Source organism: Mesoplodon mirus (genome assembly GCF_964341445.2).
Source record: "Mesoplodon mirus genome assembly, chromosome: 1".
In the NCBI taxonomy this organism is placed as follows: domain Eukaryota; kingdom Metazoa; phylum Chordata; class Mammalia; order Artiodactyla; family Ziphiidae; genus Mesoplodon; species Mesoplodon mirus.
Genome location: NC_138976.1, coordinates 35,755,440 through 35,780,744, shown reverse-complemented (window position 1 = coordinate 35,780,744; position 25,305 = coordinate 35,755,440). Strand labels below are relative to the sequence as shown.

The 25,305-nt window shown below is 39.4% G+C and overlaps 1 protein-coding gene across 1 annotated transcript in view; it reads left to right on the top strand.

Moving 5' to 3' along the window:
- The window catches only part of SVEP1 (sushi, von Willebrand factor type A, EGF and pentraxin domain containing 1), a gene marked incomplete at its 5' end in the record, with an annotated part of 192,261 nt that extends 167,355 nt beyond the window's left edge, over positions 1–24,906 (top strand). The window contains 8 exons of the mRNA XM_082626969.1: positions 149–212; positions 1,582–1,755; positions 4,906–5,082; positions 8,762–8,932; positions 12,289–12,384; positions 14,621–14,716; positions 18,985–19,078; positions 24,528–24,906. Coding sequence (XP_082483095.1) covers positions 149–212; positions 1,582–1,755; positions 4,906–5,082; positions 8,762–8,932; positions 12,289–12,384; positions 14,621–14,716; positions 18,985–19,078; positions 24,528–24,549 — 894 coding nt within the window. The 3' untranslated portion in view covers positions 24,550–24,906. The remainder of the gene's footprint in view (positions 1–148; positions 213–1,581; positions 1,756–4,905; positions 5,083–8,761; positions 8,933–12,288; positions 12,385–14,620; positions 14,717–18,984; positions 19,079–24,527) is intronic.
- Between the last annotated feature and the right edge of the window lie 399 nt (positions 24,907–25,305).

Below are 25,305 nucleotides of genomic sequence, written 5' to 3'. Positions count from 1 at the left end.
TACCTCTTAAACTATATTTATTTAATGAATTTATGTAGCATTCCAGTGCCAAGAGTTTCAAGTTCACATCTGAGGTGACTTTGCATTCCCTTAGTTTTTCATTATAGAGGTACCATCTTGTCAATGACCTGTTTTCATTTTTTCACAGGGGAACAGGGAACGGGTCTGTCAGGAGAACGGACAGTGGAGTGGAGGGGTGGCAACGTGCAAAAGTAAGTCAAATGACACTTAGTCCCCCAAATGATACTAAGGACACAAAATAACAATGTGGCCACATTTTCTTTATCAGTCATTTTTGTAATTAAAAAAAAAAAATTGACTCCGTGAACTACATGCGAACCTTTTACGGGCTTTTGCTCAAGGGCACCAAACAAATAGAAGGGTGAAACACTGTGATAGAGATTAATGATTAAACTGGAATAGAGCACAAGATTGCTGACACTGGAATGGCAAACATTTTGTTTAGAAACTAGTTAATTATTGAGTTTACCTGCCTTTTTATGGGTTTTTCCCCAAAATAATGATAAATTAGAAGGCTTAGAGCTGTTGCCTTGGTAACAGTCCTGGGCAATACTGACATCTTCTTAAAATGATGTTGGTACCACTGTCCAATAAATGAATATTCACACTGTTTGTGGAACTTTCATTAACTCATTGTATGAGAACAGTCAAGTGTATTTAGCAGGACGTGGGTGAATACAGGTGACTCTGTTCCTAGGATATGGCTCATATTACTACTCTGCCGAAACACAATGTATGTAAATACAATAGTTACAAACCAGTCAAAACGGCAGGCTTAAAAATGTTTTTCTCTTAATAATTCTGGAGGAGTCATCAAATTTTCAAACTAGAAGGGGCCTCTTGAATAATCTAGTCCAGATCCTTGAGTTGACCAATGAGTGAAAACGGGCTGGGAGAGGGAAAGTGACCTGCCCAGTATCAGAAATGACGTTAGCGGCAGAGCTAACACTAGGACTTGGGGTACCTAAATCTTTGTTCACTGTTGTTTCAACCATACTGTCTAGTACAGGTTAATCAGTTGATTTTGTATGCAATAGGAATCTTAAGTCTTTTAAGCAGTATTATATGGCTGAAATTCAATGGAGAATATGACTTTTTAGTTCTAAAAAAGAACCGTGTGTGCGTGTGTGTGTATACATAAACACATACATAAACATTGAGTTACATCTCAAGTCACAGAAAGGCATCATTGGGCATTCCCAGTAATAGCATTTTTTAATCTCAGTTGTTCATTATCAAAAAGTGTGTGAATGTACGTGCAGGGTGAAAGGAGAGGAGAGTGAAAAGAAACACCTATGTCTGGAATAGGAAATTGCTATGGTGTTGGTGAGGGGATTGTTTCCGTTTTGCAGGTTTAATTCAAACTACAATGATAATGGTTTGAATAGTTTCTATCTCTGAAATGCAAGATAGTAAGAAAATGTTCTGTATGGATCCTGTTACTCTGTGGTTTTCTTTTCTTTTTCTTTCTAAGATATTAAATAAGTGATACAAGTTCTTTGCAGAAGGAAAAAGGATTGGGAAAATCACTTAAGATGAAGCTTTTCTTTTTCTTTTTAGAGACCAAGTGTGAAGCTCCACTTGGGTTTCTGAACGGGAAAGCTGAAGTTGAAAACAGTACTGCTGGACCCAGCGTGGTGTATTCCTGCAACAGAGGCTACAGCCTTGAAGGGGCACCCGAGGCCTCCTGCACGGAAAATGGGACTTGGAGCCACCCAGTTCCTCTCTGCAAACGTGTGTGTTGACCTTAGGAGGGGATTAAATCAGATTCAGTGTTCTAATTAGTTTCCCAAATGTCTAAACCATGGTGGAAAACTCACCTATAGGTGAGATTGGCCCAGAGAAAGATATCTGTGCATATCCAAACCAAATACTATGGGGTATTTTTTTTAACATCTTTATTGGAATATAATTGCTTTATAATGTTGTGTTAGTTTCTGCTGTATAACAAAGTGAATCAGCTATATGCATACATATATCCCTATATCCCCTCCCTCTTGTGTCTCCCTCCCACCCTCCCTGTCCCACCCCTCTAGGTGGTTGAGACCGAGTTGATCTCCCTGTGCTATGCAGCTGCTTCCCACTAGCTATCTATTTTACATTTGGTAGTGTATATATGTCAATATTACTCTCTCACTTTGTCCCAGCTTACCCTTCTCCCTCCCCATGTCCTCAAGTCCATTCTCTACATCTGTGTCTTTATTTCTGTCCTGCCCCTATGTTCATCAGAACCTTTTTTTTTTTTTTAGATTCCATGTATTTGTGTTAGAATACGGTGTTTGTTTTTCTCTTTCTGACTTACTTCATTCTGTGTGACCAACTCTAGGTCCATCCACCTCAGTACAAATAACTCAATTTCGTTTCTTTTTATGGCTGAGTAATATTCCATTGTATGTATGTGCCACATCTTCTTTATCCATTCATCTGTCGATGGACACTTAGGTTGCTTCCATGTCCTGGCTATTGTAAATAGAGCTGCAATGAACATTGTGGTACATGTCTCTTTTTGAATTACGGTTTTCTCAGGGTATATGCCCAGTAATGGGATTGCTTGGTCATATGGTAGTTCTATTTTTAGTTTTTTAAGGAACCTCCATACTGTTCTCCATAGTGGCTCTATCAATTTACACTCTCACCAAGAGTGAAAGAGGGTTCCCCTTTCTCCACACCCGCTCCAGCATTTATCATTTGTAGATTTTTTGATGATGGCCATTCTGACTGGTGTGAGGTGATACCTCTCATGATAGTTTTGGCTTGCATTTCTCTAATGATTAGTGATGTTGAGCATTCTTTCATGTGTTTGTTGGCAATCTGTGTATCTTCTTTGGAGAAGTATCTGTTTAGGTCTTCTGCCCATTTTTGGATGGGGTTGTTTGATTTTTGATGTTGAGCTGCATGAACTGCTTGTATGTTTTGGAAATTAATCCTTTGTCAGCTGCTTCCTTTGCAAATATTTTCTCCCATTCTGAGGGTTGTCTTTTCATCTTCTTTATAGTTTCCTTTGCTGTGCAAAAGCTTTTAAGTTTCATTAGGTCCCATTTGTTTATTTTTGTTTGTATTTCCATTTCTCTAGGAGGTGGGTCAAAAAGGTTGTTGCTGTGATTTATGTCATAGAATGTTCTGCCTATGTTTTCCTCTAAGACTTTTATAGTGTCTGGCCTTACATTTAGGTCTTCAATCCATTTTGAGTTTACTTTTGTGTATGGTGTTAGAAAATGTTCTAATTTCATTCTTTTACATGTAGCTGTCCAGTTTTCCCAGCACCACTTATTGAAGAGCCTGTCTTTCCTCCATTGTATACTCTTGCCTCCTTTATCAAAGATAAGGTGACCATATGTGTGTGGGTTTATCTCTGGTCTTTCTATCCTGTTCCATTGATCTATATTTCTGTTTTTGTGCCAGTACCATACTGTCTTGAATACTGTAGTTTTGTAGTATAGTCTGAAGTCCAGGAGCCTGATTCCTCCAACTCCATTTTTCTTTCTCAAGATTGCTTTGGCTCTTTGGGGTCTTTTGTGTTTCCATACAAATTGTGAATTTTTTTTTTTTTTTTTTTGGTATGTGGGCCTCTCACTGTTGTGGCCTCTCCCGTTACGGAGCACAGGCTCCAGACGCGCAGGCTCAGTGGCCATGGCTCATGGGCTCAGCCGCTCTGCGGCATGTGGGATCTTCCCGGACCGGGGCACAAAACTGTGTCCCCTGCATCGGCAAGCGGACTCTCAACCACTGCGCCACCAGGGAAGCCCCAAATTGTGAAATTTTTTGTTCTAATTCTCTAAATATGGCCGTTGGTAGTTTGAGAGGGATTGCATTGAATCTGTATATTGCTTTGGGTCATTTTTCATTTTCACAATGTTGATTCTTCCAATCCAAGAACATGGTATATCTCTCTATCTGTTTGTATCATCTTTAATTTCTTTCATCAGTGTCTTGTAGTATTCTGCATACAGTTCTTTTGTCTCCTTAGCTAGGTTTATTCCTAGGTATTTTATTCTTTTTGTTGCATTAGTAAATGGGAGTGTTTCCTTAATTTCTCTTTCAGATTTTTCATTGTTAGTTTATAGGAATACAAGAGATTTCTGTGCATTAATTTTGTATCCTGCTGCTCTACCAAATTCATTAATAGCTCTAGTAGTTTTCTGGTAGCATCTTTAGGATTCTCTATGTATATTATCTTGTCATCTGCAAACCGTGACAGTTTTACTTCTTTTCTGGTTTGGATTCCTTTTATTTCTTTTTCTTCTCTGATTGCTGTGGCTAAAACTTCCAAAACTATGTTGAATAATAGTGGTGAGAGTGGGCAACCTTGTGTTGTTCCTGATCTTAGAGGAAATGGTTTCCATTTTTCACCATTGAGAATGATGTTGGCTGTGGGTGTGTCATATATGACCTTTATTATGTTGAGGTAGGTTCCCTGTATGCCTAGTTTCTTGAGAGTTTTTATCATAAATGGGTGTTGAATTTTGTTAAAAGCTTTTTCTGTATCTATTGAGATGATCATATGGTTTTCCTCCTTCAATTTGTTAACGTGGTGTATCACATTGATTGATTTATGTATTTTTAAGAATCCTTGCATTCCTGGGATAAACCCCACTTGATCATGGTGTATGATCCTTTCAATGTGCTGTTGGATGCTGTTTGCTAGTATTTTGTTGAGGATTTTGGCATCTATGTTCATCAGTGATATTGGCCTGTAGTTTTCTTTTTTTGTGACATCTTTGTCTGGTTTTGGTATCAGGGTGATGGTGTGAAGTTCTATATTTTTAAGCCTTATATTATCATCACTGAGAACCCAGCTCCAGCAGGGCTAATGCTCCGCCTTCAAAGAAACAAACTCAGAAAAGAGGGAAAATACCAGTACATATTTTCTTTTATTTTTAACAGCAAATCCATGCCCTGTCCCTTTTGTGATCCCTGAGAATGCTGTGCTTTCTGAAAAGGAGTTTTATGTCGATCAGAATGTGTCTATCAAGTGTAGGGAAGGCTTCCTGCTCCAGGGCCAAAGCATCATCACCTGCAACCCTGACGAGACGTGGACACAGACAAGTGCCAGATGTGAAAGTAAGTCAACACATGGGATCCAGTGAATTTCATTAGTGGGAAGTGTTTTCTCATCTTTGGGAGATTATTTTCAATCAGGCAACTTACATGTAGATATTTAGAACTCTGTCTTATCATGGTCATCAACTTCTGTCTTGCTACTTTAAAACTTTTTTTTTAATTTAAAATCCAAACATAAAAACACAATCCAGAACTAGACTAAAACCTGCCTGACCAGAATTTACTGAACAGGTTTTCAAAACGTGCTCTTCTAAGCATGAGCAGGATATTAAATCTAAAATACCTTTTTTTCTCCACGCCGTCAGAGTCCTTAAACTCTGCTTTAATGGGCTGTGCATGCTTTGCAATACAAAAATTATTTCACCATGGTTCTCCAGCTTGAGCGGACATCAGAACCACCTAGAGGGCTTGTTAAAAAACAGATTTCCTGGAGACTTCCCGGTTAAGACTCCGTACTCCCAATGCAGGGAGCCCAAGTTCAATCCTTGGTCAGGGAACTAGATCCCACATGCTGCAACTAAGACCCGATGCAGCATGCATGCATGCATACATATGTAAATAAATAAATATTTAAAAAAATTTTTTTAAAGCAGATTGCTGGGCCCATCCTAGAGTGTCTGATTCAATAGGTCTGGAGTGAGGCCTGAGAATTTGCCTCTTTAACAGTTTCCCAGGTGTTGCTGATGGCAGTACTGCTGGTCCTGGAACCACAACTGGAAAACCTCTGGGCTAGCACCATGGTGATACGTAACACACAGTCTGGCAGCATCTCTTGCTGCCTTGTGATAACTCTTGACATTATTCTGCTTTTTTAAATATTTTAATTTACATAAGCATTTGCTATTTTTTTCTTTTATTGAAGTATAGTAGATATACAATGTTGTGTTAGTTTCAGGTGGACAGCAAAGTGATTCAGTTACAAATATCTATATATGTATTCTTTTTCAGATTCTTTTCCAGTATAGGTTATTACAAGATATTGAATATAGTACCCTGTGCTGTTTTATATATAATAGTGTGTATCTGTTAATTCCAAATTCCTAAGTTATTCCTCCCCCTCCTTTCCCTTTAATAACCATAAGATTGTTTTATATGTCTGTGGGTCTGTTTCTGTTTTATAAATAAGTTCACTTGTATCATTTCTTAGATTCCACATATAAGTGATATCATATGATATTTGTCTTTCTCTGTCTGACTTAACTTCACTTAGGGTGATAATCTCTAGTGCTGCAAATGGCATTATTTCATTCTTTTTTATAGAACTCTTGACATTTCTTAACACACATAAAGCATCTTTCCTGCCCAATATCCTGCCCTCCTTTGTGGTGCAGGCTACTCCCTCTACAGCAGTCAACTAACAAATATTCATTGAGTCTAACCAGATGTGAGGTAATGGGCTACATAGTATAAAACTATATTATGCCTACAGTGGTCTTCGTCTTCGGAACACTTGCACTTTAATTAATGAGATTAAAAATGTGCATATGAAGGCCATGGGGATTCTGAAATCAGAGAAAACCTGGGTTTGAGTTCTGTCCTCAAAACTTTCTAATTCTAAACTTAAGCTAGTGCCCTAACTTCTCTGAACTTTGGAGTTCTCATTTGTAAATAGCACCAGTAATTCCTATCTTATAGGTTTGTTTTGAAAAATGAATTGGTATATATTTGTGATATGTCCTGATAGGAAGAGCTGTCAAATAGCCCCAAATCCTTGAATTTTCAGCTAGCAGCCTACTGCAGCATTAGAATTTTGATTTTACTCCAGAAAAGTGGGTATCATACTTTTACCTGGGATTTGAGTCCCAACTCCTTATGAAATCTACCCCTAGTGAAGTGGGAAGAGCTAAGTATGTATAAGCCTTGACTGTCTAGGCTCCTTTAAAGCCATCAGCCTGAACGAAAGCAGGCCAAGTGGCCTGATTCTGCCCACATATCCTCACGTTGGCCTTAGCTCCCGGAGACTTACCACTCAGGGGACTGGAAGCGAGAGCCAGGAGAGACATGCATTTATTACAAATGTCCCTTCAGTGCATGCTTAATTCTTCCTCAGTATTCTTGAGAAGATGCAGGGTTGCCTAGGAGAGGAGACAGTTTCCACAGTTGTTGTCCTCAGTCCCCCTTTTGCATTTTCTGTTAGACAGGGAGTCTTTGGCTTAGAACAAATATCCTTCCTGAGGGACCAAAGCAGCCACCTTCCTCATCCTTTTCACCTCATCCTGCTATTTATCACTACAAATCAGTGAATAAAATTTAGTATGTATGAGAATCCTCTGGGGAGAGTATGTAAGCTGCAGACTCAAAAGCTAGAAAGCCCAGAAGTTTGCATTTTTAATAAGAACCCAAGCTGATTCCCACATAGGTGGCCTGAAATCCGTGCTTTGACAACCACGTCTGTGAACCATCAAGCTCACTGGTATCTTTTTACATGCTGTTCACCCAGCCTGGAAGCAATAGTCCTCTGATCCACTCAAGCTTTATAGCCTGGTCCAAAGGCCACTGTCGTTGTGATTCATACCCTGACAATCCTAAGCATAATTAGTTACATTCACCTCAATTTTTCTACAGTATGGCATCCGGACCTCTAATATAGCTCTTTTTAAGTTGTATGACAGTATTTCTTTGTCTATCTTCACCCATTTGTCTGAGCAAAGGTACAGCATTTTCTCCATTTATTTCTTTCCAGTTTCTGGTACACAGTATGCATTGATACATATTGGATATCTGACTGATTGAATTAATGTTTTTAACTACCTTAGAAGGAAAAGAAAATTTAGAAGAATCAGACAAATTGATCCTCCCCTCTGGCAAGATTTTAATAGTATTATGACCACAAAGTGACCTTTTAGAAGCCAGTTCATGAAGACTCATCTAAAGTTAGCCTTATACAACCTGGATACTAATGAAGTCCTGACTCCAATCCAGTCCTTGTCTTGTGAGACACCACGGAAAAACTCTAGTTATCTAGTTTATTCTCTTGTAAAATTCTCAAAGCAAAATTAGTTATAAACATTTTTATTTAAATATTCGGCACATGTGCTTTTAAAAGAGAGGATTCTCCTTCAATCTTACACTTTCCAAAAGAAGAGAGTCACTGCTTTACAGTCTTGGAAAGAAGGAAACTGATGTGAAACCTTGAATTTCATAAACCTCATCAAGCTGTGTAAATGGAGTATCTTTAGGCTAGAGACAGTATTCATTCATTTACTCATTATTCAAACATGTATCGAGAGCCCATTGTATGCCAGGCACTGTTCTAGGCACTAATAAAACAGCCATGATGGAATCTGTAGTACTACAATTCATGATCTTTACTCTAAAGTGATAGACTATAAATAATCCCCATGCTTCTTCTCTTCTTATTTGATAAGCATGCTGCATTGAAGTTCTTATACCTCTTTGGCGAGGTATAAGAAGGCAAGACTTACTGCCTTGAGTATAAAATAGCTCAGCTTCAACATATGAATCAGAAGACAAAACCTTTGATTGTACATCGAATTTTTCTAGAGAGCAGCAGGTGATGCTTTTAGTTTCTGGTGTCTTTTAGATATCATGTAGGTGAAAAGGTTACCTTGTGTATTTTGTCTTTCCTCTTTAAGTCTTAGAGGTGAAACTGTGTCCTCTCCCAACCACTGGCTGGGTTAGTAGCACAAGCTTAATTATATTTTTGGTTTTCCTATAGAAATCTCATGTGGTCCACCAACTCACGTAGAAAATGCAATTGCCCGAGGTGTACATTATCAGTATGGGGACATGATCACCTACTCGTGTTACAGTGGATACATGTTGGAGGGTTCCCTGAGGAGTGTTTGCCTAGAGAATGGAACCTGGACATCACCTCCTGTCTGCAGAGGTAAGGAAATATTTGAATGGTTAGTTCTTACTGAAGCTGTAGGAAAATGTATATGGCAGTCTGATATGGCCAACAACTAGTATGCACGCTATTTTATCTTTCCTTGGCTTTCAGTCTTCTTTTAACATGTGTGTCATTTTCCTTAACTTTATGAGTTTGATTTTTGAAGGCTTGCACACAGACCTCTGGCCCAGCACATGGCCCGTTTCTGAGTCAATCATGGCTTCTTACACAAGTCTTCTCTCCAAATCTTGGAAGTGTTCTCCAGCTGCTAAGGGGACCTGTGTCATGTCTGGGCCATGAGGGCACCTCCTGGACACTCAGGTGTTTCAACACAGATTCCAGTTCTACTCGTCCATCCTGAGCAGACCCCTGAGTCCCATAAGGGATGAGGCAGCCCACCCAGAGGGCAGAGTATGAGACAAGAGGTACTGGGCGGCCCCAAGGAAGCAGAGCCTACCACTTGGTCTCTGTGTACATGCCAGGGGCTGGTGGCGAGCATTCCATGTTTACACAAGCTGTCTCTTTACTTGCTGGATTGAATTTGAAAACCTAAGGATGAATTTTGTGAGTGCATTCAATAATATCTTCTCGGGGACTTCCCTGGTGGTGCAGTGGTTAAGAATCTGCCTGCCAATGCAGGGGACATGGGTTCGAGCCCTGGTCCAGGAAGATCCCACATGCCATGGAGCAACTAAGCCCATGAGCCACAACTACTGAGCCCGCAAGCCACATCTACTGAGCCCGCATGTGCCTAGAGCCCAGGCTCCACAACAAGAGAAGCCACCGCAATGAGAAGCCCACACACCGCAACGAAGAGTAGCCCCCACTCGCCACAACTAGAGAAAGCCTGTGCGCAGCAATGAAGACCCAGTGCAGCCAAAAATAAATAAATAAATAAAACTAAAACTAATAATAATAATAATATCTTCTCGGGGTGGGGGAGGTTTCTATGTTGAAAATGCTGCAAAATGGAATGAGGTAGATAATGAGACATCCTAGTATGTCCTTCTAAAACTTACATTTCTCTAATAAGATAGGCTACTTTTTTTACAAATCATAATAATTATTCCATTCTTTCTACAAATACTGAAAGTGAGGAATTCTGCTACTGAACAAGACAGACATCACCAAGGAACTAAAAGAATAATCAAGTTGTTAGATGGGTTGTCCACACGGCCATGAACAGTGGTCAGATTTGGATTTGGGGTGAAAAAAGGCCAAAGTCTTTTTTTAAATTATTTTATTGTGATTTTTCAATTTTATAGTTGATTTACAATACTGTGTTAGTTTCAGGTATACAGCAAAGTGATTCGGATATATATTCTTTTCCAGATTCTTTTCCATTATAGGTTATTACAAGATATTGAGGGAATTCCCTGCCGATCCAGTGGTTAGGACTCTGCACTTTCACTGCCGAGGGCCCAGGTTCAATATCTGGTTGGCAAACTAAGATCCTGCAAGCCTGCATGCTGCAACCCCCTGCCAAAAAAAAAAAAAAGATATTGAATATAGTTCCCTATGCTATACAATAAATCCTTTTTATTTATTTTATATATAGTATTGTTTATCTGTTAGTCCCATACTCCTCCTCCTTTCCCCTTTGGTAACCATAATTTTGTTTTCTTTATCTGTGAGTCTGTTTCTGTTTTGTAAATAAGTTCATTTGTATTATTTTTTAGTTTCCACATATAAGTGATATCATATAATATTTGTCTTTCTCTGACATACTTCACTTAGTATGATAATCTCTAGGTCCATCCATATTGCTGCAAATGGCAATATTTCATTCTTCTTCATGGCTGAGTAATATTCCATTGTGTATGTGTGTGTATGTATGTGCGCATATATATGGACACTCAGGTTGATGGACACTTAGGTTACTTCTTGGCTATTGTCTGTTGTCTGCTATTAGCTATTGGCTATTAGCAGCTATTGTCTGCTAATAGCTATTGGCTATTGTCTGCTAAGAACACCGGGGTGTGTGTATCTTTTCGTATTACAGTTTTTGTCTTTTCTGGATATATGCCCAGGAGTAGGATTGCTGGATCATACGGTAACTAATATGGTAAATTTTAAAAATTTTTTAAGGGACCTCCATACTGTTCTCCTTAGTGGCTGCTCCAATTTATGTTCCCACCAACAGTGTAGGAGGGTTTTCTCCACACCCTGTCCAGCGTTTATTATTTGTAGACTTTTTGATGATGGCCATTCTGACCAGTGTGAGGTGATAACTCATTGTAGTTTTGGTTTGCATTTCTCTAATAACTAGTGATGTTGAGCATCTTTTCATGTGCCTGTTGGCCATCTGTATGTCTTCTTTGGAGAAATGTCTATTTAGGTCTTCTGCCCATTTTTAAATTAGGTTGTTGGCTTTTTTGATATTGAGTTGTATGGGCTGTTTGTATATTTTGGAAATTAAGCCCTTGTCGGTAGCATCATTTGCAAATATTTTCTCCCAGCCCGTAGGTTGTCTTTTCATTTTGTTTATGGTTTCCTTTTCTATGCAAAAGCTTGTAGGTTTGATTAGGTCCCATTTGTTTATTTTTGCTTTTATTTCTTTTGCCTTGGGAAACTGACCTGAGAAAATAGTGCTACAATTTATGTCAGAGAATGTTTTGCTAATGTTCTCTTCTAGGAGTTTTATGGTGTCATGTCTTAAGTCAAAAATGCCAAAGTCTTCAGTGACTTTGGGGGCAGGGAGAATTGAGGAAATCAGTGAATGAAAGGCATGAGCCTCAAAAGAGGCAAAGGTTATTGCAAGAGAAAGGAGATTAATTGTCTGGAAGCAGCAATGAGAAATGAGATCACCAACACATGGGTTGTAAGAGTATGTGCAAACTCCTCTTCAGAGGGATGCTGAGGAGGTGGTATCCTCAAGGAATAGCCCAGGTGTCACTTAAAGTCAGAAGTCAAATGAAAGTTGTGTGTTTGTTTACTTGTTTGTTTGTTTCTTCACTTGTTTAAGATAGTGTGGGACAGTGGTATCACCAAAGAGCTATCGGCCATCAAAGGCCTCCTTTGGAAGAGAATTTTCGCATCTTCTAGAAGGGCACTTCCCCTGGTCCAGATCAAAATAGACTATCTTTTTATATAAACCGCCTTGTTCCCTCCTGCCCTGATCCTCAAATTATGAAAACGTTGATAGTTACATTCTCAGAACTACCCAGGCTTGTTTATGCCCCTCCTGAGCCCCTCATGCTCATCCCCAACCGAATCTTGAGACTGGGTTTTGTTTCTCTTCCTTAAAACTCGATTCAAGGAAATACCATGAAATGTAAATAATCAGTCCTATTTTCTGACAACCACCCTTCCATAATTCCCTAGATTTATGACTCATCCTGCTTGTTTTCCAGCTGTATGTCGGTTCCCATGTCAGAATGGAGGTATCTGCCAACGCCCAAATGCTTGTTCCTGTCCAGACGGCTGGATGGGGCGTCTCTGTGAAGAGCGTGAGTCTGTCCTTGAATCTTACTTTGAGTCCCAGTGGTTAGCCTAGAAGTTGCCAACTCAGGGGAGTTACCAGGTGCTGGCTTTACTAGTGGCAGAAATTCACTTGCTTAAATCCCATAGCAGACCAGACAGAGGGCCAGGGGCTGATTTACATATGTCATTTAGTTGCAGAACATCTAGAATATCAGTGATCTTGAAAAATACAGTTATCAAGATCCATCCAAAGCTGTCTTCATCTGCCTCCTGGCACAGATTTCCAAGAATCTTCTTGGGAAGGAGCTTATGATAGAGAGTTCCACAACCTTGGTCTTCCTTTATCTCACTTCTGTTTATGTCCTGTGCCACTCATTGCTACAGTTGGTATAAATTCATGGCATTGCATAACATTGTACTTTTCAGGTAAGATTTGGAGCCCACCATTAATTAAGGGTAGCTCTTCCCAATTAAGAAAGTAAGGAGGGCTTCCCTGGTGGCGCAGTGGTTGAGAATCTGCCTGCCAATGCAGGGGACATGGGTTCGAGCCCTCATCTGGGAAGATCCCATATGCCGCAGAGCGGCTGGGCCCGTGAGCCACAATTACTGAGCCTGCGCGTCTGGAGCCTGTGCTCCGCAACAAGAAAGGCCGCGATAGTGAGAGGCCCACACACTGCGATGAGGAGTGGCCCCCACTTGCCACAACTAGAGAAAGCCCTCGCACAGAAACGAAGAGCCAACACAGCCATAAATAAATAAATAAATAAATAAATAAATAAATAAATTTTTTTAAAAGGCAAAATTCCTTTAAAAAAAAAAAAGTAAGGAAAGTTGGTACTCTCATATCTATACAGTGCTTGATAAATTAACATAGAATTTCGATCCTCATGGAAATGCATTTAAATTTGAATTTCCAAAAGAATGTAAATGAATGGTTTTAATTTTTTTTTAATGTCTAAACTATACTTTGTTTCCATATCTTAAAAAATATATATGTATGATATGTATATGTATAACTGATTAAATTTGTTATAAGGCAAAAAATTAAAAAAAAAAAACAAAAACAAACAAACAAAAAAAAAATATATATATATATGTATGGATAAAATGATTTCATGTTTCACTGGGAATGTGTAAATCACATTGAGTCACTAACATGATGGCCATTGGTCTATATCAGTTCTTTTTAAGGCCAGATATTTTATAAGAGATTCTAAAGTGTAACTATTTCGACTAATCTAGAAAGGAAAATATAGGATGGAAATCAATTTAGGCTGCTAACAACTCGCCAAAACAAGTGTTCTCACAGTGATTCAGGAAGAAGAGAATTGCATTTTTCCTTCTTCTTCTCTCCAATCCTGCCTTCCCACTTAGGGCTCCCACACATGGCCTGCTATAATGCTAAGGATCCAAAGACTCGGGGAAACATTTACCCTGGGGTAACAACAGGCTTGGCTTAGTTCACTGAACATGTGCTGGTACTGCATTAGAGCAGGCCTTCCCAAGCTTTACTGTGCATACAAAACACCTGGGAGAAGTTAAATGCAGATTCTGATTTGGTAGATCTGGGTTGGGATCTGAGATTCTGCATTTCTAGCCAAGTCCTACATAATACCAACGTTTTGGGTTTGAGAACCGTGCTTTGATTACCAAGCCAGTAGACAATCTCACTCCTTTTAAACAGACTACACCTCTTTACAGAGTTCAGTAATTTCTAGTAGGAGAAGTGATTGCCATGGAGGGTGTAGGGGAGGCCTCATTCAGTCACCATGGGGCCTCAGCTCCAAGAAAATAAAGGCTGAGCTGTCCCATCACTACTAATGTGTTGCCAGCACCAGCCCATGGAAGAGCTTATCTGACTCCCATTCTCACATTTAATTAAAGGCAAGAAGAGAATCTTGAGGTAGCCAAACCCTCTTAGAACATTTTATGTAATTTATAATGGAAATTTGAAATGGTGACAAATGGAGAACATTCTGCTGAGTTTGTGAAGAGAAAGCAAAGCACTTAGCAGGCATCGATTACGGTGTGTCCTCTCGGAAAGAGTGCATTTGGCATTAGAGTCATTACATCAGGTTGAGGGTCCAGACTGACTTTCTGGATTGTGTTTTCCCAATGATACTGATTAATAAACAGAGAACATATGGAAGATTATCTAGTGGGTCATCCAAGGTTTTACTTCTCCTGGAAAATGTTTTTTGAACACTTGAACATATCTGAGTGTGTGTGTTTTGATCAAATCCTTTTTGATCTCCTTTCTAGCAATCTGCATTCTTCCCTGTCTGAACGGCGGTCGCTGTGTGGCACCTTATCAGTGTGACTGTCCATCTGGCTGGACAGGGTCCCGCTGTCACACAGGTAGGCCTCCTCTCATGGTTTGTTTTCTTGGTGACTTGACTCCGTGAAGCCCTAGAGGACACTGATGAGTGTGACTTAGATTCAGAGGTGGAAGCGAAACAAAAGGGTATCAGAATTTCTCAAGAATTCCTCAAGGGACTTCCGTGGTAATCCAGTGGTTAAGATTCCACGCTTCCAATGCAGGGGGCATGGGTTCAATCCCTGGTCAGGGAACTAAGATCCTGCATGCCGCATGGGATCTTGGTTGAAAAGATCAAAAAAAAAATTAAAAAAAAAAATCATTCCTCAAGGTGGTTCCTTGAATGGCAGTCTCAATGCTGAACCTATGGCTGCCTCAGAGACACCTCTTGAGGTCGTGTGACAAAAAAGAGCATCTGATTCGACTCAGTTGTCAGCCTTCTTCATGTCATCTGCTCTGTTTTGCAGAATGTAGAGGAAACATAATGCAGAAGTTTGGAAGAATATTTATTTTAATCTCTATGAAGCTAAATCACTAAATTCGCAGTACCTATCTAGAAAGAACAAGGCTCTAAATAAATACAATTTAAGTTAAAGTGAAAAAACTCAACAAGAGATGGTTCCTTATCATGGAAGACAGTAACAAACTGTTGTTGATTTGTTGGTGACAAACATGTCCCCTTAATAACCCTTGTCTATCTCAAATACGGGCATTTATCCCACTGTACTTTGATATCTGTTTAATTGCTTGGTTATTGATCTTTCCCTGCCCTCACTAGATTATATGCCACCCGAGGGCAGGGATATTCCTTTGTGATCTTTATATCTTCAGTACCTAGCATAGTGCCTGCATATGATAGGATTTTCAGTAATTGTCTAATAAATCAATCAGTTTAAAATGATAGATTTTTTTACCTTTTTAATGTCCTAATTTTCAGGCAACTATTAAAAACAAAGAACTTGCTATATTTATTTAACACTCCACTATTCCTCCTGTAAATAATATGTATACCACCTCCTAGTGAGGTTAATTGTAAAGTAGAACAGGCTAGCTGACACCAGAGCTTGTCATGAGCTCTGAGGCTGGGGTGACTATGTAGTTTAGCCTCCAGACTGGGATGTTTTTGAGAATGAAAGGGGCACTATTAATAAGTAAGCCAGGGAAATGGTAGTGAAAGGTAAAAAGGCAAAATCAGATGTGCAGCCACCCCACATAAAGCCAAAAGTGAGGCATCCATGAGGCTAAATTTGAAGCTTTTATTTGAAACTCTTACAGCAATCTATTTCGTATTTCTTTATTACAAATCAACCTTGGTATTTGTCTGTATTTCTCATGCATACAAAATTGAACCTACCTGCAAACCAGCCTTGCCCTTTCCCAGGCATCTTATCTTTGCAGGTGGTGGCATCATGCTTCCAGATGGAGACATCCTCCACTCTCCCTCCCCTTCATCGGAGATTACCAGTATCAGCACTCCTTCTGTTCCTTCCTGCACAGTATCTCTTGCATCTTACTCTATCCCCACTATCACCAGCTAGTAAAAGACCTCTCCTTTGGATCACCGCCAGAGTCTACTACTACTTGACCTTCCCGTCTCCTTTTCCAAAACAACACCATTACACACTACCTTGGGCATGAATTGCCCATTTTAAGAACCTAAGATGGTTGCCTGTTGTCTTCACATCCAACCCAAATTCTTCTGACTCTCAGACTGGCGTCAGCACCCCTGATACACCTTACTTCCCATTCTGCCAGTCACATCCTGTCCCCTGCAGACGTGGCTTTCTCTACCTATTGGAACTTGACCCAACCTCCAAAACCCTGCCTAAGTTTCCTCTTGTCCCTAAACTTGCTCTCTACCATGATAATCTATCTTCTAACATTCCATGTCTATAGATATTACACAATTAGCTAGAGCCACACCATTTAAAGCTCAGTTGATCTGATTTATTTGTATTTCTTTTAGCTCCTTAGCTCCCTAACTAACATTAAGCACCTTCATGACATGAGCCGTATAGTCTTCATTTTTTTTCAATCTTGCTGCAGCTACCTCAGCCCATATCCCACTTATACCCACTAAGTATTGATATTAAATATACAAAAGTGTATAAAACAGGAGCTCCTGCCCTCCAGAATCCAATGTAGAAAATAAGAAGGGATACAGAGTGGCCTATAAGTAGGTGACTAGAGGCTAACTGAATTCTCTAAAAGGACAACAGTGAAGATGGGTAAACTACCCAAGTGCAGACGTTCAGAAAAGGCTTTCCAAGCACAGAATCAAAGGAAGAGGAGTCACCAGGAGGAGCTCGTTCTAGCCAAAGGCATAGAAGAGCAGCACAAATGTGGTCAGCAAAACAGAGTTGAAGCCACAGAGGCAGTGGAGGGGTGTGGCTGGGAATGAAGCTGTAAAGATGGGCAGAGCCAGATTAGGAAGCGCGTTGCATGCCAAGTTCAAGATGCTGGATTATGTCTTCTGAGCCACAGAAGCCACTAAAGGGTCTTAAGCAGGAAAACCATGTTATCAGATTTTCTTTTTGAAAAATGATTTTAGCAGCAGTACGGAGAAGGGCAGAAAGCAAGACTAAAATTAGGGAGACTTGTTAGAGAGCTATCAAAGCAGAATTGGCAAGAGGTTATGAAGTCTAGAGAATGAGGACGACCAAAAAGGATGGATTGGAGAGAAGTTAGGGAGATGAATCAACACTACTTGGTTATAGATGTATTGTAGGAGTAAAGGTCTGAAGAGAGTCAAGACTGATATTTCCAGTTTGGGCCCCTGAATGGAAGGTGGTGCCACTTCTACCCTTGAGATAGAGAACCCAAGAGGAACAGGTTTGAAGGTACAGATAAGGAGTTAAGTAAGTAAGGACATGCTGAGTTTGAGGGGCCAGTGGAACATAAAAGGGGGAGGTCTGACAGGCAATTGGATGATGGTTTAGGTTCCCAGAAGACTCATCTACACTGAAGATAGAAATATGTCAGTCATCATTGGAAAACATTCATGGGGGAGAAAAAAATAAGTCATTGCGGAAGACACGTAGCATGAGAAGGTTGCCCAGAATAGAACGTTGGGGGCACCCATGTTATAGGGAAGGAGGAAAGTGTTAGGCTTTTAGACAGAGAAGTGAAAATAATTTTAAAAATTGTTAGTACAGTCAGGTACCACTAAATCATCATGCTCTTGAAAAAGAGTAATTTTTAAAATATATATTAGCAAGCAGATATGGAGAATTAGTTGTGGATTATTGGGGTTTATTTTTGCTATTTTTAATCCTGCTTTATTTCATAATTTCCTTTTTGTTATATTGCAAATACGCTCATTCTGTTAGCTTGCTCATCAAGAAAGCTAAGGGCAAAGACTGGTGTTTTCCTTCTTGTCCTCTCTCAGTGCTTATCCAGTGCCTGGATTGCTGACGTTTTCCTCATATTTTATGAATGAGTGATTAGAGAAGTGACATTTCTTTATATCTCACCAAAGATGAGTTTTTCCTCTGGGGAAGCCTGCCCTTTCCAAGCTATAATGAGGCTGAAATCATGAGACTTAAATGTTTCTCGCTTCCAGCTTTCTCCCAACAGACATTTTATTTTTTCTTTGATACGTTAAACTGACTGGTCTTCATCAGTTTTTAGTGTCCTTAGGTTTTTTAACAGATAGATTCATGCAGATGAAGTATTTGACTCTGAGACTAAGGACTTGTGAGAAAGATGTCTGCGTAGTAAATCTCTGGGTGTTCACTCAGGGCTTCACCTGTGGCTAATTTTTAACTCTACCCCAGGTTCTGTAATTCCAATGGTAAAAGCCATGAAATACGTTTCCTAGCAAACACAAAGGGCTTTTGAATCATCTGTCATGTTAGACAATCTGCGTGACTGATCTGTTGTCGTAAGAGTTGATGTCTGATGTAATGACTTCATCAGTCATAGAGTTCAGTGCTGGCTCCCTCCAGAGACTTACAGTCTCATCGAGTATTTGAATAATTTACAGTTCAAAACAGTATGTGTCAAATTGGTTGAACAAATAAAAAGATTAAAGAGAAAAATCAGTCGACTCTGAGTTATCAGCAAAGGTTTCAGTATGTAGGTAAAACTTAACCTGGGGCCTAAATATGAAAACTGACTCGGTTGGAAGGAAAAAGGGAGGTGGTACCACATAATCACATGAGGTTGAGCAAAGTAGCAGGATGCAGTCCATGAGGAATGGTGGCGGCTAGAGCAGAAAGCAGAGTCAAATCTTATTCTGCCTGCCTTCATGGGCATCTTCAGAATTGCTCAGTATTCGTTAAATAAATACATGAATTTTTCATCCCAGCTGTTTGCCAGTCTCCCTGCTTAAATGGTGGAAAATGTGTAAGACCAAACCGATGCCATTGTCTCTCGGCTTGGACAGGACATGACTGTTCCAGGTAAGACGACCGAAAACTACTATTTATCTATAACATAAGGAGACTGAAATTCAAGTTAGTTAAGTTGTCTCAAGAGCCAGAAGGTACCTCTAGTTTGAATGTAAGCATTTTGTATCCAAAACTATCCATTTTGAGATATTCCCTAAATTTGAACTAAAGCCAAACGAAGAAGTATTAGTTAAGGATTGACAAAACAATGATTTCTCAAAAACACATATGTGTCACAGCACATATACTAAAATTGTAACAACACAGAGAAGATTAGCATAGCCCCTGCATAAGGAGGACTTGCAAATTTGTGAAGTGTTCCATATTTTCCCCCCCCAAAAAAGAAAAAAGCGTTAATTAAACAAATAAATTAACTGCCTTCTTGAACAAAAGATTGCGCCCTTCATATGCAAGGATGCAAATAAATAACAAGCTCAATATGTTTTATTGATGTTCATTTCTATTTCTGTTTATAATAAAAATAGAATTGAAATTGATGATAAGGAATGTTTATTTTTAAAGTCAAAATTTTTGTTTCATATTTTTTATGGTATATATAGTCAGTATTTAATGGACTACAAGAAAATTTATGTAAAAATATGTTCTAGCAATTGGTTTCTCATTTCTAACCAGATAAATATCATAGTTGAGAAAAGATTATCACAAAAATAAATCAAAGGAGAAATAGTTTGAAATAATTTTTTTAAAAAATAACAATTTAAACATTTTATTGAGGTGTAATGGACATACAACATTATATTAGTTTAGTATATTAGTACAACATAGTGATTCAATATTTGTATGTATATATTGCACAGTGATCACCACAATAAGTCTAGTTAACTATGTAAGTTCATGTACATAGTTATAAAATTTTTTTCTTGTGATGAGAACCTTTAAGATCTCCTGTCTTAGCAACATCAAATGTGCCATACAGCATTATTAATTATAATTGCCATGTTATACATTACATCCCCATGATATTTATTTTATAACTGGAAGTTTGTACCTTTTGATACCTTTCACCCATTTTGCTCACCCGCTACCCCCACCGCTACCTCTGGCGACCACCCACCTGTTCTGTGTATCTGTAAGTTTGGTTTGGGTTTCGGTTTTAAATTCTACATACAAGCGAGATCATACGGTATTTGTCTTTCTTTGACTCATTTCACTTAGCATAATGCCCTCAAGGTCCATCCATGTTGTCAGAGTTGGCAAGATTTCATTCTTTTTATGGCTTAATAATATTCCATTGTGGTGTGTAGGTGTGTGTGTGTGTACACACACACATATTTTCTTTATCCATTTATCCATTGATAGACACTTAGGTTGTTTCCATGTCTTGACTATTGTAAATAATGCTGAAATGAACATGGGGGTGTAGATATCTTTTAGAGTTAGTGTTTTTGTTTTCTTCAGTTAAATACCCAGAAGCGGAATTGCAGGATCATATGGTAGTTTTATTTTAAATTTTTTGAGGAACCTCCATACTGTTTTCTACAGTGGCTGTACCAATTTACATTCCCACCAATAGTGCACAAGGGCTTCCTTTTCTCTACATCCTCAACAATGCTTGTTATTTCTTGTCTTTTTGATAATAGCCATTCTAATAGGTGTAAGATGATGTCTAATTGTAGTTTTAATTTGTGTTTCCCAACGATTAGTGATGTTGAGCATCTTTTCATGTACCTACCTGTTGGCCTTCTGTGTGTCTTCTATGGAAAAATGTCTCTTTGGATCCTCTGCCCATTCTTTAATCAGATGGAGTTTTTTTTGCTCTTGAGTTGTATGAGTTCTATATATTTTTTGGATGTTAACCCCTTACAAGATATATGGTTGGCAAATATTTTCTCCCATTCAGTAGATTGACTTTTCATTTTGCTGATGCTTTTCTGTGCTGTGCAAAACCTTTTTAGTTGGATGTAGTCCCTTATTTATTTTTGCTTCTGTTGCCTTTGTTTTTGGTGTCAAACCCAAAAAAAATCATGCCAAGGCTGACGTCAAGGGGCCTACCACCTATGTTTTCTTCTAGGAGTTTTAAGGTTTGAAGTCTTACATTCAGATCTTTAATTCATTTTGAGTTGATTTTTGTGTATGGTATAAGATAATGGTCTACTTTCATCCTTTTGCACGTGGCTGTCCAGTTTTCCCAGTACCATTTATCGAAGAGACTGTCCTTTCCCTATTGTATATTCTTGCCTCTTTTGTTGTAAGTTAACTGACCATATATGTGTGGATTTATTTCTGGGTTCTCTATTCTGTTTCATTGATCTATGCATCTGTTTTTATGCCAGTAACATACCATTCTGATTACAGATTGCATCATACCATTGACAAAATATTTTCAATATTAAAACATTGTCCTCACAAATATTGCAATGTTGGAACATCACCAGCTCTATTTTAAAACTTCTAATATACATCATTGTATTACATCACTTAGATTTGTATTTTGTATATTTACTTCCATCTTATAGGAATCATTAAAAACAAATGGATATTTCCATATTGATTTTTAAATGTTAACTGAAAAGAGCTTTTATTTTTCCATTTTCTTTTATTTCATTTCGATTGGAATATCAAAGTCAACTTGCAAAGACAAAAATCTATCTAAATACAAACTTAATTAACAAAAAAATCTGTCTCGTGCCCATGAATTTCTTCATATCACCTCAAACTTATGCCATCTCTGCAGAGAGAAAAAAAAAAAAACTGAACTCCAAAGAACAAATTTGGATTGTACAAGTATATTTAGAAGTTTCCAAGATAAAGATGATCATTTTACCTGAGAACAGAGTCGAAAGAACTTGAGAGTCAAACTGGAGAGAATTGCTGGGAAAAAAAAGAGCAAAGAATAGAAGAGAGAGAGAGAGAAAATAAAAGGAGTAAGAATGACAGTGACTCAAAAAGGAACAGGAAGTATTTGTAACATTCTTATAATTTTAGACTTTATGTCTCAACTACTTCATTTTACAGATAAGAAAAGGAAACTCAGAGTTTGTGTGATTCCCTAATATCAAAATACAGTTGACCCTTGAACAACATGGATTTGTTTACCTGTATGCAGATTTTTTGCAATAAATCCACAGTACAGTGCACACGATGTGGTTGACTCGGTGGATACAGAGCCACAACAGCAGAGGACTGACCAAATGTAAAGTTGTACACCAATTTTTGACTGCTGAGAGGGTCAACGCCCCTAACCCCGACATAGTTCAAGGGTCAAAGGAGCTTTTTCTTGACCAGGGGAAGGATAGTTATCAGCTTATGTTAAAATACTGTCTATTAATAAAGATAACACCATCTTCTAGATTTTTTTACGCAAAAGGTTGATAAAGGAATCCAAAAAAATGATGGCAGGGACTTCCCTGGTGGTTCAACGGTTAAGACTCCATGCTCCCAATGCATGGGGCCCTGGTTCGATCCCTGGTCAGGGAACTAGATCCCGCATGCCACAATGAAGATCCCGTGTGCCTCAACTAAAGACCCAGTGCAGCCAAATAAATAAATAAATACATATTAAAAAAAATGATGGCAAATCCACCTTAGAGACATTTCCCACATTCAAGGAAAGGTCAACCCAGAGGCCTCAGTAGCCCCCCTACCCCTCCTTATGCTGTGATGGATTTTTCTAGGAGACCTGAATTAGCTAGGACTCTCTTACTGCAACTCTAACTGGCTTAAGCAAAGAAAGGAATCTGTTATCACAATAATGGGATCGTGTATGGAACCCAAAGATGTGGGTTGGCTCAGCATCAGGATGACCAGACTGAGTTCTTGAAAGTCATCTGAAGTCTCTCACCTCCCGTCTCACCTCCTCTCTCCAGCATCTTCTCCATGCTCTCTTGCTGCAGAGTGCTTTCCTCTGCTGTTCAGTTCGCATGGAAGGACAGAACTGCTTATAGAGCCCACATTTTACCTGTCACACTCCAGCATCTACAGAAATAGTGTGCTGACCCAGTTTAAAAATCCAGGAGAAGAACTCACGAGTCCAGATTGATTCAAGGGCCCACCATGGATCGATCAGTCAATGGTGATCCTAGGTTAGGTCATGTTATACTAATGTGAAAAGTCATTTTACTAAAACATTTACCATACCTTTGGGTAAAGGGCAGAAGAGACTGGCAATTCACTGAAGAAAGAAAAGTGGAGTATAATTCCCTGAAATGGGGCGGGGAGAAAGCTTTTCTGAGAAATCAAAATAATAAATGTTTACAAATAATATTTATTTCCTTCTGTCCCACGAGATTGAGTGCCTTAAAGATTGTCTCCCTCATACTTAGTATAGGCACAAAAATTGATGCTCAATCAATGCTGGTTGACAGAGCAGTTTCTGGGCATCTGCGACAGCTGGTGGAGAAACACCCTGTGGCCTTCATTAAATCCCTCAACCTGCATTCTTCTCTGATGATGAATAAGACTGACCCAGTATTCTTCCCAGATAGCTCAGTCCTTAAGGAAGAGACTGTTTCCTCTGATCTCTGTGTGCAGAAAATGAATCCTAGGGCCTCCCTGGTGGCGCAGTGGTTGAGAGTCCGCCTGCCGATGCAGGGGATACGGGTTCGTGCCCCGGTCTGGGAGGATCCCATATGCCGCGGAGCGGCTGGGCCCGTGAGCCATGGCCGCTGAGCCTGTGCGTCCGGAGCCTGTGCTCCGCAACGGGAGAGGCCACAACAGTGAGAGGCCCGCGTACAGCAAAAAAAAAAAAAGAAAATGAATCCTAAACAAATGTCATAAATAAAAACCATAGATGGGGGCTTCCCTGGTGGTGCAGTGGTTAAGAATCCACCTGCCAATTCAGGGGACACGGGTTCGAGCCCTGGTCCGGGAAGATCCCACATTCCGCCGAGCAACTAAGCCCGTGCGCCGCAAATACTGAGCCTGTGCTTTAGAGCCCACGAGCCACAACTGCTGAGCCCGCGTGCCACAATTACTGAAGCCCGCACACCACAACTACTGAAGCCCGCGCAGCTAGAGGCCATGCTCTGCAACAAGAGAAGCCACCGCAATGAGAAGCCCGCGCACCACAACAAAGAGTAGACCCCGCTCGCTGCAACTAGAGAAAGCCCACACACGGCAATGAAGACCCAATGCAACCAAAAATAAATTTTAAAATTTATTAAAAAAAAATACCCACAGACGGTTCACGCTATAAGAGACCTTCAGGTTCACCAAGTCCAAACCCCTCGTTGTACAGATGAGAGGATTATCAAACAGGAAACCAGTGACAGAGCCAGGACTAAAACTCCAGTGTGCTGATTCTCACATCTTTTCATATGTTAGTGCTTTTCCTCCATGTCCCTTTGTTTTCTCAAGGAATGGCCCCCATCCATCCAAACAACATCACAGATGATGCCCAGGTATCTGAGACTTTCAGTTGCGTTTTAATCAGCCCCCAAATAGCTGTTCCCCCTTCAATTCAGTCTTTTCTGTTGAATCTCTTTTTTTGTTGTTGTTCCAGGAAAAGGAGGACTGGCTTTTAACCACTGCACAACCAACCAGCTCTCCTAAAATGCAGGATCATCTCTTCCTGGCAGTCCTGGACATCCCAGAATTTACACAAAGACATTCCAACACGGTGCTGGGTCTTGTCTTGTTTTAGTCAACTTGTTACTTTTGGTTTACCTTTTTATTTTGTGTTATATTTTGTTATTTCTTGTGACATACTTTCTTTTTTAAAATATGCCTGTATTTTCTATATAAAAATATATTAAATAGATGCTGCTCCACTCTCACAAAATGTACATATTCTCCTGTCTATGGAGAAAGTTCCTGATACACATTTTTATTCAGTTACTTAAAATGATTTTTCAATTAAAATATATTTTGCTACTAAATAATGTTTTGCTGGATAATGCCATTTTGTGAGGTGGCCCGGGAATAATGAAGAGGATTCATGATCTGTGCCACTAGCATATTATGGGATTCCACGCAGTGTACTGAGAAATTACAATAAAGGAGACCCCTTCATGCTATTTCCATCTTCTCTACCATATGTGTAACAGTAAAGGTTTCCTTTTATTTAATCGGAAAGTAACTATTGGACCTACTACCCTCCACACAAAATGCTGTCCTGGTGCTGAGGGCAGCCTGGCTAATTCCTTCACCAACATTTGGAAAGCTATAGGCATTAACTTAGTGGATGGGGGAAAAAAGCATAATGACCATGGTTCACAAAATAAAGTGCTCCCCTTCCTTCTCACAGCTGGAATAAGAACTGCAAGTACTAGGGCTTCCCT